Source organism: Manduca sexta, chromosome 16, assembly GCF_014839805.1.
Source record: "Manduca sexta isolate Smith_Timp_Sample1 chromosome 16, JHU_Msex_v1.0, whole genome shotgun sequence".
Taxonomy (NCBI): Eukaryota; Metazoa; Arthropoda; class Insecta; order Lepidoptera; family Sphingidae; genus Manduca; species Manduca sexta.
This window is the reverse complement of record NC_051130.1, coordinates 3,484,882-3,497,422: the sequence shown is the minus strand read 5'-3', so window position 1 is coordinate 3,497,422 and position 12,541 is coordinate 3,484,882. Positions and strand designations below refer to the sequence as shown.

The 12,541-nt window shown below is 37.9% G+C and overlaps 1 protein-coding gene across 1 annotated transcript in view; it reads left to right on the top strand.

The window, feature by feature from the left end:
- Positions 1–12,541, top strand: part of LOC115447346 (cartilage oligomeric matrix protein) — a 34,529-nt gene that overhangs the window by 21,628 nt on the left and 360 nt on the right. Inside the window, exons 5-20 of the mRNA XM_030174370.2 lie at positions 117–405; positions 598–771; positions 4,051–4,167; positions 4,595–4,711; positions 5,078–5,197; positions 5,448–5,639; positions 6,085–6,320; positions 6,983–7,135; positions 7,636–7,842; positions 8,243–8,402; positions 8,950–9,127; positions 9,622–9,797; positions 10,394–10,499; positions 11,128–11,337; positions 11,614–11,797; positions 12,176–12,413. Coding sequence (XP_030030230.2) covers positions 117–405; positions 598–771; positions 4,051–4,167; positions 4,595–4,711; positions 5,078–5,197; positions 5,448–5,639; positions 6,085–6,320; positions 6,983–7,135; positions 7,636–7,842; positions 8,243–8,402; positions 8,950–9,127; positions 9,622–9,797; positions 10,394–10,499; positions 11,128–11,337; positions 11,614–11,797; positions 12,176–12,413 — 2,857 coding nt within the window. The remainder of the gene's footprint in view (positions 1–116; positions 406–597; positions 772–4,050; positions 4,168–4,594; positions 4,712–5,077; positions 5,198–5,447; positions 5,640–6,084; positions 6,321–6,982; positions 7,136–7,635; positions 7,843–8,242; positions 8,403–8,949; positions 9,128–9,621; positions 9,798–10,393; positions 10,500–11,127; positions 11,338–11,613; positions 11,798–12,175; positions 12,414–12,541) is intronic.

Sequence of the window (12,541 nt, the reverse complement as noted above, 5' to 3'; positions counted from 1 at the left end):
AAATTAAAACTATAAAATAACTGTATATTTATTGCTGCAATATCACTGAATTAAAGACCTCCTTTTGTTTTTAAATCAGTTGAATGTAAAATAACGAATATGTTTTTTGTCATCAGTATCACGAAGAAAACGCACCAGTGGAGATATACGCGAGCGAAAAAGCCGCAATCGACTCACTGAGCTGCAACATCCAAGAAGACACCATACGACCACCCTCATTATTAGTGGTGGATGAACCTGAAAGCGATGTGGAGGAGGTCAAAGAATTTAAAGCTAAAACAGAGAGATTGAAGCGGGAAGAAGAAATGCAAGGAGACGACGCTACGAACTATTTGGATGCTAATGGCATCCTGCCACAGCCTTCCAGAGGCGACATACCTTCGAGCGGAATTGAGTCCTGTGATGGTAAGAAATTTCTATTACAGCATCTAAGCTTGTAAAATGTACTTTTAATTTTATAAACAATAATTGCGTTTAATTTACTTATGGCAATAAGTTAATTTCCAAAAAAAAATACTCTACATAATCTTTTTTTTTTATTTGTATCTTGTTTGAGGTATGATATATCTTATACAAAACTACACTGTCTCTACCTAGATGAGGTGATTCGTCAGCTCACGCTGCTCCGTCAGACCATAGAGTACCTTCGCCGTGAGGTCGCCGAACAGAAGGGGACCATCGACAATTTAAGGAACCAACTGCATCTGTGCTGCAATCGCTTCTCTACTCCTCCTCCGATTGAAAGATGCTCCGGATCTTCATGCTATCCTGGTTACTGATCATTCTATTGAATAAACTTGAATTTTGTGCATTTACCATGTAAATAACTTTAACCATTTTACTTATAGATATTTTCTCTCTGATTTTTGTTAAAGTATTTGTATTATAAACTATTTCTTCGATTCAGTAAATTGGTTCAAGTTAGTCTATAATTATCAATTCATCGTTGTTATTTATGTAATCATTTCATTTTCGAATTCATAGATACAAATGTTATTATAATTCTTTTTTCACAATGCAATTGTGAAGTTAACGACCTGCATTTAGATCTTAATTTCCTCCGACCCTCGCTTCGATAACATATTTGCATACTAACAGATCACCTACACTAGTTTAGAGCCCTAACCATAGCTTTAAGGTAAATCAAGCAACATCTGTTTTAGTGTGGGTTTTAATTAAATGTATCCGAAACATACCGCGTTTTATTTGTATTATTCACGTCTACAATGCTGCCTACAGAGTTACGTGTCTCACCCACGTCGTAAATACACGAATAGATAAGAGTCAAGTTGCTTGATTAACCTTAATTATATCTGGAATTGAATGAATAATTAATATCGTCAATTTATTGCGAATCTGTGGGAGCATAACTCTGTAGACATGTCTAGTTGAAATGTAAAGGAACGTAAGGCCATAATTGGAAGATTTCTTCGTAATATCTTCTATCATAGTTTCTTGTTTTATGACATGTAAAACATTATTATGAACATTCCTGTCTCGTATTCTGATTATAGTTTCCTAAGAATATTATAAAATAATAGCCTATCATTATTGACAAACATAAATTAGCTATGAGATGATAAAAATTCCATTAAGCTACACAAATAAACAAGATGGCATAATTTAAAACTGCATGACGCACAGTTCGGTTTTAAGCCAAAGCTATCGACAGAAACGGCGATACTTAGTCTCAAGCACACGGTTCTATACTATACTAAACGAAACACCCCAATTCATGCTTGATTCTTGGATCTCTCAAAGGCTTTTGATTTAGTTGCATATGACTAGTTATGGCAGAAACTATCAAATGACACTGAGCTTCCTTGTGAAACAATTGCACTCTTTAAATATTGGTATGGCCATCAGGATAATTATGTGAAATGGTCTAGATTGCAATTTGATGAGTGTCGTTTGAGATGTGGCGTGAGGCGGAATAACCTTGCCGAAACTATTTAACATGTACCCGGACCGTCTGATTGGCGAGGTCAGTAGTGCTCGTGTCGGCTGCACCATCAACGGAGTGTTTATAAATAACATTAGCTGCGCGGAGGACATGGTCCTGCTGAGCCTATCCATAAGAGCCCTTAGAAAGCTTTTCACTTAGAGCCAACATGTTGACCCCTAGGTTTGCATGGTGCACCAGAAATATCACATTATTCGTACTGCCAAACGTTCTACACGTGCAGCTTATAGGTTAAATATACATTGAGGTTCTGGAATGCGCTGCGCGTCCATTGTAATAACGCATTCTGCGCACTGATGGCACTGTCACGGTTTTTCAGTGCTACGTAGATATTCAAGGTGGCGGGTGTAAACGGTTTTATGGCGATTATGCGTAAAAGAACCGCATCCATGATGCGACGATTGCCATCCAGCTCCAATACTTATCTGCAACTCATTGCACACAGAATGGACTCAGATAGTCCACTCATGCAGACGTGGACACAATTGCATGCAAAATAGGATTAAGTTTAAATATGTTTTTTTGTAATTTTAAAATGTGGGTACTTAAATGCGCCTGAAATATACTTTTTATTATTATGTTATTATAATTGTGTCGACTGGCGAGTAATAATAACACCGGTCAACACGATTTTTGAGTCTGGCTCCTGAATTTGAAATTTTGGTTTCTCCTATGTTACAAATAAATAAAAAAATAACTGTTCCGATCAAAGTTTGCTTTTGTAGAAACTAGAGTAATTTTACTGATTTCAAAAAACATATACAAATTTTTATACTTTCTCTGTAATTTTACTTAAATTTACGATAAAAAAAGTTTTTATTGAACATCAAAGTCTTTCTTATACAAGAACTATGACTAATAATAGCAAACAAATAGAAAATAACAAAAAATCATATTCAAAAATGTTTTTTTTTTTAGTGGATCTTTTATGTTTGTGTGCGTATTAATCCCCAAATATAATCTCCCATCATACTCTCGTTGTACTGCCCTTTATAATGTCGTTCAAAGTCCAGCACATCTTGGTAAAAACGTTCTCCCTGCTCCTCTGATTAGGCACCCATATTATCTTTAAATTTCTCCAGGTGAGCATGTAGCATACGGAGTTTATGGGACATTCTGCAGCCCATCAATTTAAAACTTTCAAGCATAGTTTCAATGAACTCTTCATAATTGTCGACTCTGTGATTTCCAAAAAAACATTTGACTACTGTTTTCAAACGTTTCCAGGATTATTTTTCATGAGCAATAAGGAATTTTGTGAAATCATCGCTGCTCATTATTTGTTTTATTTGTGGTCCAACAAAAATACCAGTTTTAACTTTAGCTTCAGATAATTTGGGAAAAAATCTCTTTAAATATTCAATAGCTTCAGAATTATGATCTAGAGCCTACACAAATTGCTTCATTAGCCCTAACTTTATATGTAACGGTAGCATCAATATTTATTTAGGCTCTACCATTGGTTTTACTTTTACAGTATATTTTCAAACTTGAAATTAACACAAGCACTGTGAGGCGCCCATTTCTTATCTTGATTCCGTATTTTGAGGTTATAATAATACTCATAGTCTTCGCAATGCTTCAAAATCGTTGGCAAAGCAAATTTTATGCTTCTTACTTTAATAAATTCACCGCAAATAAAACAGAATTAATCAACATCCTGTTTACACTTTCTTGGTGCCATTTTCTAACCAAGTACGACATAAAAGTCGGTTGTTACAACTCAAATATACTTTTTTTAAATAGTAATAGACTAGTAAACACTCACTACTGCCGTTCAGACATAATTCACAATTTGCAATTAAAATGATCAAAATGCTACCGCCTATTGCTCATAAGAATCAATTAAAATCTTCAAAACGTACTTATTAACATAAATCAGACAAAAGCAAACTTTAAGAGTTATAAATGGAAATCCGAGTGTTTTTCGATGTTTGGAATCAGAATTCAAGCATTAGAACAGAAACATCAAAAAAAATTTTTTTTTGTCGACTTGTGTAATCAGTCGTTAGTTGACACTCCATCTGGACCCTCCTTGGCGGTGCTCCTATAAAAAACAATAAAAATAGGTATTATTTGAATACCAGGCGTGGAATGCCGTAACGTAGCGAATGGGGTCCAGTGCGGCTCTTGTCCTCGAGGCATGGAGGGCGATGGGAAGCAATGCAGACCCATGTCTTGCAGCAGACGACCGTGCTCACAAGGTAGGAATAGAAAATAGATGTCATGATGTTATTTTTTATCTTAGAATTTCTAATTACATATTTAGTTACGTATTTAGATGTCGGCTCTTTGGTATAGTAGGAGCCTATCCTGGAGCCTTTATAATGTTTGGATTGTAAAATAAGAGGCCATGAGTTTGTTTTCTTGGCCGGGTAGTTCACTACATGGTTTGTTCTAATATCATATACCCAGAATGGGATCACCCAGACGGGGTCGACGTCGAACAGGCGACCAGTTATAAAAAGTAACAATTCATTACGATAAACGTGAATAAAAATTGCGTCGACCTCATACGAGAATGTGAAAAGTAGGAAAAAGTTGTTAGCCTTCTTTAAGTAAATAATAAATAGATACACTTTTTTTAATTTTTGGATTTAGTTTAGATTTGATTGATTGGATATATTTTAGTGGAAAGGTGCGTAGACACAGAGCAAGGGTATCGCTGTGAACGTTGCCCTGGACGGCAGACCAGTGATGGCCAGACATGCCGATCGCCTTGTAGCGCCAACCCGTGCTTTGGAGGACGTAAGTAAAGAACTTGTCATAACTACAATCTTCATCAGTAGGGATTCTAAGACTCTTCGCCAATAAAAACGCAAACACAAGCTCATAGTCAAGATTTACTATGTTTTTTTATAATATAGCGCTGGTGATACCTGCTCTCATGCATATTATATTATGATAAGTGTATGCGGTGCATCGCCTTTCATGCGCGCCTTAATTTTGTTTTAAATTCGTCCTCGTTTCAAAAGGTCGTGTATATAGTTAAAGCCCCTTAACGATTATGATAGAACTACTCTGTAGTCAATTTTACTCTGTAGTAGTCAATTGACTCATCTACAAAATGTTATTTGAATGGAATTTAGATCATACAATCTAATAATTTCGTAGGCGTACCATGTGAAGATTTACCCGATGGTAGTTACCGCTGCGGTCCCTGCCCCTCCGGTTTCCATGGCAACGGCCAGGACTGCTATAGGATCATGTGCCGTGCTAACACTTGCTTCAAAGGTTAGTCACCACATCATGTAAGTTAATTTGATCTTGTTTTGTAATTGACTCTAATAACTCTGATTTTAAGTTCTTTTTACTATGACATCGCTTTTCGTCTTATCATAGCTCGCTAATATTCAGAAGTCTGAATCAGAAGATATTGGGTGTTATATCTCTCGAGCAACATAAAGCATTCATTATTAATTTGTTTATGCAGCATTTCGACTACGTTTTCTGCAGTTTTTTTAGCAATATCATTGTTTTTCAGGAGTGGATTGCCAGGAGTCGCCATCAGGCCCTCGCTGTGGATCTTGTCCGGCAGGATATGTTGGTAATGGCCAACAATGTCAGCACATATGCGAGACCCATAAACCTTGCGGTGCGGAGAGACGATGCATTCCCAAAGCCACCAGTCCTTACTATGAGTGCGAGGGTTGCCCTAGAGGATACCAGTCGAATGGTAAGAAACGATTGAGTTTGCTGTACTAGATACAGGTTAAAGGAAGTCTAAGATCTAAGAAGAAGAAATTAGTATTATCTGAGAAGTTAGTATTATCTGAGAAAGGCTTACTACAATTTATTTTACAAGTTACAACAATTAGTTAAATTTTCCTTTGAAATTCCTTGAATACAGAGCTTATAATCAAACAGTTTATTAATACTTAATTTTACTTTTCATTTTTATAAAAAAAATTGTACCTGGTAGAATACTAAATTAAGGTATTGAGTTTTATAGAAGATAGTCTAAGGAAAACCCTTAATTTTACAGTATTTTAGCACTATATGTACATCTGTATGTTTTTTTATTTCTAGAGTTTCCAATGCGTGGACTCAATGGTATATCATAATACTTATTATATATAGGTACTTATATTAATGTTATCAATGTAATATTTATTTCTAAGGTTTCCAATGCGTGGACATAGACGAATGTGACCTCATCCGTCCTTGTGATGATCTGGTGTCGTGTATGAATGAGAAAGGTGGATTCGTGTGTGGACCTTGTCCCCCTGGGTATGAAGGCAGCCAGGGCTGGAGAGGGGCAGGGGATGAGCGACGAAGGGAACATTGTGTCGATATCGATGAATGCAGTGGAGGTCGCGCTAACTGTCCTAAAGGAAGACTTTGTGTTAATACACCGGTAAGTGGAAGCTCAACTTTGTAGCTCACATCTAAGCTGTAGACTTAGTAATGGCCCTGTTCCGAGCAAACGAAATTCTAATAACGTGCGTCCAATTGGCATCGCAATGCAAAATGTTAATAACAAGCACTCCGCGGTGAAGTGATTTACATTCGTCAATCTGAACGATTTGCATAATATCAGTTGAGCTGAAGTTATCGGGCTCGGGAGCGTCCTTCTGATTTGCAATTCAGATCATTTTAATGTTTACCGGCTTTTATAAATAACATTTAAAATAGTTTCACTTGAGAATTTACAGTCAGCAATAAAAATGGCTGGACGAATTAAAAAATTCAAATTACCTTTGTACTTTTGCGTCCTTAGGAGTTTTTTTGCATTGTTTTGGGTCTTGTGACGAAATAAAAAGTAAATCAGCATCTAGCTTGTAGTCCCTTTGCATTTGATTTTACTAATTGTATCTTACATAACAGGATACCATTGGATTAAAATGACCTGAATATGAATTTATACGTACGATTTTAGCTTTTAATTATATTTTTTATGGTCATTGTCTGGGTTTGCAATAATTTTAAGATGGCAATGTGATCGTTCTCCGTCATAGCTAAATACATCGTGAGTGGCAATTGTTGCATCTCTTTTACATACAAGAGTTTCTTCCTCAGGGCTCATACACGTGCGTTCCCTGTGGTGGTAACTACTACGTGAACACGACCCGGCCGTGCCTCGAACCCGGGGCTCTTGTCAAGCGCTGCGACCCGGCCTACTGTCGCAGGTACGACGCCGTCTGCGGATATGGGTACAAGTGTGTTTGTCCTGTAAGTATCTTTAGATGGTTCTTCTTTGTTTTCTCTAAGTTGTTGTTTTGCAGTGATATCTGATAGTGGAACTGTGTTTGAACTTTTTAGGTCATCTACTTTGCTTTTAGCGCTGTTTTGAAGTAACACTGAATTTTTTTTTATGAAATTTAATTTATATTCAGTTAACGTTCCTCCATACATCCAATCGTAATCCCATAATTCTTAAAATTAAAATACTTAGATACTTCGAGGACTTTCTACTTAAAATTAAAAGCTCTGTATTCTTGATCAACTCTCGAATCTCATAATTAGTAGCGAAAGGTAGAATTTTCCAAAAGGGAACCCGACGCAACATATAGGTACTAATAAACATTAACGCTGTCTGTAAATCATTGTTATGATACCTGGATTAAAAAAAAAAATAGAGGGAAGCCGGCAGGCATCGGTTTATATAGACACTTCGCCACTGGATAATAAATCACAACATTAGATATAACGCAGGTTGATATTTTCTGTAGACTGGTAGGGCTGGCAACGGCACAGTATGTGGTCCAGATCGAGACATGGATGGCTATCCAGACCATCAGCTGCCGTGCTCCGAGCCGCGCTGCAAAGCGGACAACTGTCCCGCCGTGTCCAACTCTGGACAAGAGGATGCGGATAATGACGGCATTGGAGACGCCTGCGACTCTGATGCTGATGGAGATGAGATCCCTAATATTCCGGTGAGTGACGGAAAAAAATATTCATTCGGGTTAGAAATGATAATAATTATTGTTTATTACAGTCTGAGGTATGAATTGGTTTATGTAGTTCCCTTAATATACTTTACTTCCTCCAGTTGCGTTACTAGGGCGGGCCCTAATAAAAAGAGGGATTTATACTAATATATAAAACTGAAGTTTGTTTTTTTGTTTGAACGCGCTAATCTTGCGACTAAACCGATTAAAAAAACACTAATATGAAGCTACATTACTTCTCAGCGCTATAGGGTACATTTTATCCCGGGAAAATATTTATGCTGGAAAAAAATATCAAGCGGGCGAAGCGTCAGGCAAAATTTAAGCATTTATACACAGACTTAAGGCTAGTAAAGAATTAAATAATACATTTTTTAATTTTAAGGACAACTGCCCTCTTACCCCTAATCCGGATCAACTAGAAAGGGACGAAGACAAAATTGGGGATGCGTGTGATAACTGCCCCAGAAAGTATAATCCTGGACAAGAGGATACCGACATGGATGGCTTTGGAGACGTTTGCGATGATGATATGGATGATGATGGTAGATGATTTGAAGTTTATTTAGTTATTATAATGTATCTTATGAAAAGAAAACATCGTAAGGACAACACTTACCTAAAGAAGTATACATTTGAATTTGAAGGTGTGTGAAGTCTGCCAACCCGCACTAGGCTAGCGTGGTAGAATTAGGCCTAATCTCTCTATGTAGGAGCAAAAGCTCATGCCCAGTAGTGGAACAGTATTTATGTATAGGGCTGGTATTATTATTTTTTTTTAGTTAAAAGACATAATCCTCACTAAATAGAAAGAGTTCTAAGGTATCAAGCACAGTGAAGTATGGTACTATGAAGGACTTTCGTTTTACCAACAGCACGGCCATTTTTTATTCTACATTAAGCACATAGTTTTTATATGACAGTATTTTAAAAACCTTACCCAGGTTTGTCTGGATACTGAAACAATAGTAAAGCTAGACTATAGCATAATTATGATGAAACTACTTTTTGCAACTGAAGCAGACTACCGGAAACTGTAAACCCAAAAACTCATTTCTCCACAAACTGAAATGATCCCGAATTTTTCAACAGACATACTGAACGAATCTGACAACTGCCCGCGTAAATACAACCCCGATCAGCAGGACCAGGACGGTGACGGAGTAGGAGATGTGTGTGACAATTGTCCTCGAGTGAGAAACCCGAGACAGGAGGACACCGATCGGGATAACGTTGGAGACGCGTGCGACAGCGATGTGGATAGGGACCAGTGAGTTTGTAGCCTAAGTAGCCTAAGTAGCTTTTGTTTGTGGTTTAGTCCTCGAAAATGTAAAGCTAGATAGGAAGACCAGGATAGTTAAGCCGTAAGAGACAGAGAGAGTTTGCGATAAATGTCTTCGAGTGCGAAATTCTAGAGAGGACAGCGACCGGGATAAAGATGAAGGAATGTGACAGCGATATAGATAGAGGCCAGAGAGTTTTGTTACTTTGTGACGTCAAAGACTATTTTCCGGTTTAGGAAGGTAAAGTAAAGGTTTAAGGTAACATAGTTTGGTCTTGCGTTGTAGGTTTATTTAAGGAGAGGCTAGATTAAGGCATAGCGGGTGATATTTATGGGAAATTTTTCAAAAACTATTTCACTAATCCAATGTCTGCGTCTTAATATAATTTAAAAAAAAAATGTTTTTTCGACAAAGTTCCGAATGAATACATTAAAGCATGATGAAGAAGAGTATAATTTTAAGTGCTTTTAATAAATTCCAGGGACGGTATACAAGACGGTCTAGATAATTGTCCGACAGTCCCCAACAGTGATCAGCAAGACGTGGACGGTGATGGCAAGGGAGACGTTTGTGATTACGATGATGATGGTGACGGCATCCCTGACCTTGAGGATAACTGCCCTCTCGTGCCCAATAGGGATCAGAAGGACCATAATGGTGAGTATGATATAAAGAGACCAGATTATTTAGTTGGTTAATTTGGAGAAATCCTTGATAATTGTTTGCTTACAAATGAGTTATTTTGATTGGTTCATCGTCAGAATCGGATTGAAGATTAAGATTGGGATCGTTTATTGAAAACAGCTGTACGTTACCCGAAAACTTCTAGGTGCGTTTACACTAGGGGTAATATTTCAATAGTTCTTTACTCATGCGAGTTGCTTACGAAAGTGGACTACTAATCTTGTTAAGGGGCCGTTCAAGTATTACGTAACGCAATTTTAGAAGATGTTCGACCCCCCCACCCTCCATGTAACGTGCCGTAACATTTTCCTGTACGTCCCCCCCTCAAAAGTTATGTAACTCTAAAGTAATTTTTTTTTCTAATATTCACAATTATTTCACGCAAAATACCGGAAAGTCGCTAAAATACCTTTGTTATTGTTTTAAAATAAAAACAATGTTACATAACGCTTTGTACGGGACCCCCCTCCCGCCCCTGTAACGCATCGTAACGTTTTACAAGACTCCCCTCCCCCCAAATTGCGTTACGTAATCCTTGAACGGCCCCTAATCTAAATCTTGTTTTATAGGTGACAACATCGGAGACGCATGCGACGGCGATAACGACGGAGATAAGGTCATCAACGAGCTGGACAACTGTCCCAACAACTCGCGCATATTCAGGACTGACTTTAGGTACTTAGATATGATCTGATTTCTTTATTTGCCCTTAGTTATAGGCTTGGTTGTTGAGATTTGAAGTATTAAAAAAGCGGCGATAGCCTAGTTGGGTGTGGAACGGTCTGCCAAGACGAATGTCCGCAGGTTCAAATCCCAAGGGCACACACCTCTGACTTTTCTAAAAAATCATGTGTGTATTCTTTGTGAATTTATCGTTCGCTTTAACGGTGAAGGAAAACATCGTGAGGAAACCTGCACATCCGAGAAGTTCTCTATAGGAATTTCGAAGGTGTGTGAAGTCTACCAATCCGCACTAGGCCAGCGTGGTGGACTAAGGCCTAATCCCTCTCTGTAGTAGAGGAGGCCCGTGCTCAGCAGTGGGCAAGTATATAATACAGGGCTGATATTATTATTATTAAATCACTTTTTATTATAAATTGTTAAACATTTTCTACCGTTATAAGTAATCCCCAGTTGCACTGATGACTCTCTATTGTTTTTAACACGAATGGAGTATTGTATACGATATTATTCAAATTATTGTTTTACGTCCAGACAGTTATTAACTTTTTCGATTAGATTAATACATTAAATATGTCTTCTAACGATTCTTGCATCCTCATAATTCTTTTTAAATTTCCAGGAACTACATGACAGTCCGTCTAGACCCTGAGGGAGAGTCCCAACAGGATCCCAACTGGGTGATCGCTAACCAGGGCGCAGAGATCCAGCAGACACTTAACTCAGACCCTGGACTCGCTGTCGGGTTCGAGAGCTTCACAGGCGTAGACTTTGAAGGAACCTTCTTTGTGGACACTCAGATTGATGATGATTATGTTGGGTTTATATTTGGGTGAGTTTTGTAATAGTATGTAGATCAATCTGGATTCCAGTGGAAAATGGGATTAGTAATTTTTTTATTTAAATTTTGTACTACACGCATGATTCCAGAATAACATATTTTTTTTAGCGTACAGAGTAGTCAATTTATAATACTACTAAATACACTTATTCTTTAAAGACGGTTTAATTTTAGTCACATAGTGCATGCAACATGTCTAAAATTTTGCTATTCTACCAGTTGTTTTCTATTTCATGATGTCCTTAAGAATTACCTATGTTTTAACAGCTATCAGAACAATAAGCGTTTCTACGTGGTGATGTGGAAGAAGAACGCGCAGACGTATTGGCAAACGACGCCTTTCAGAGCTGTGGCCGAGCCTGGCATCCAGCTCAAACTGGTCAACTCCAAGACCGGCCCCGGCAAGATCCTTAGGAACGCGCTGTGGAACACCACGTCCACACCTGATCAGGTTAGAGTTTTATATTATATCGGTTTCATGAGATTGACTATTGTTTATTAGGATTAGTTCTCAAGATCTTAATTTAATAAATTTGGGCACTGGGATTGCCGCACCCAAGTTTATTAAAATATGGACGCCAAAATGATACAAATTTAGTGAAAATCTATTATCGCCACTAATACGGTTCAAAAGATAAAGCCTATTAAAATTTAAATGAGATAGATATCAAAAGTTGGCTCTATAAGAGTAGGAAATTCCCAAAAAGTAAGTGGAACAGACTACTTATGTGAAATGGCCGAAAAAAGTTGATAATCGATTTCGAACCTTAATAAATCTTTAAGGTTAATAGCATAATGGAAGACTCATACTTCTACCACCTTCCACCAGGTGACCCTCCTCTGGAAAGATCCTCGGAACGTTGGCTGGCGTGAGAAGACAGCGTATCGCTGGCGTCTGCTCCACCGGCCCAGGATTGGGCTCATCCGCCTTAAGATCTACGAGAATAACCGGCTAGTAGCAGACTCTGGAAACCAGTACGACTTCACACTTAAGGGCGGTAGACTTGGCGTGTTCTGCTTCTCTCAGGAGATGATTATATGGTCCAATTTGGTGTATAGGTGTAATGGTGAGTCGTAATCTCCTTTTGTTTTAGCGGCAGCTTCCGCTGTGGAATGGGAGACTATAGTTCCATTACGAGGAATACAAATACTCATGCTTTTTAAATATGGCTTGCTCGGTATCTGGTCCCTCAGA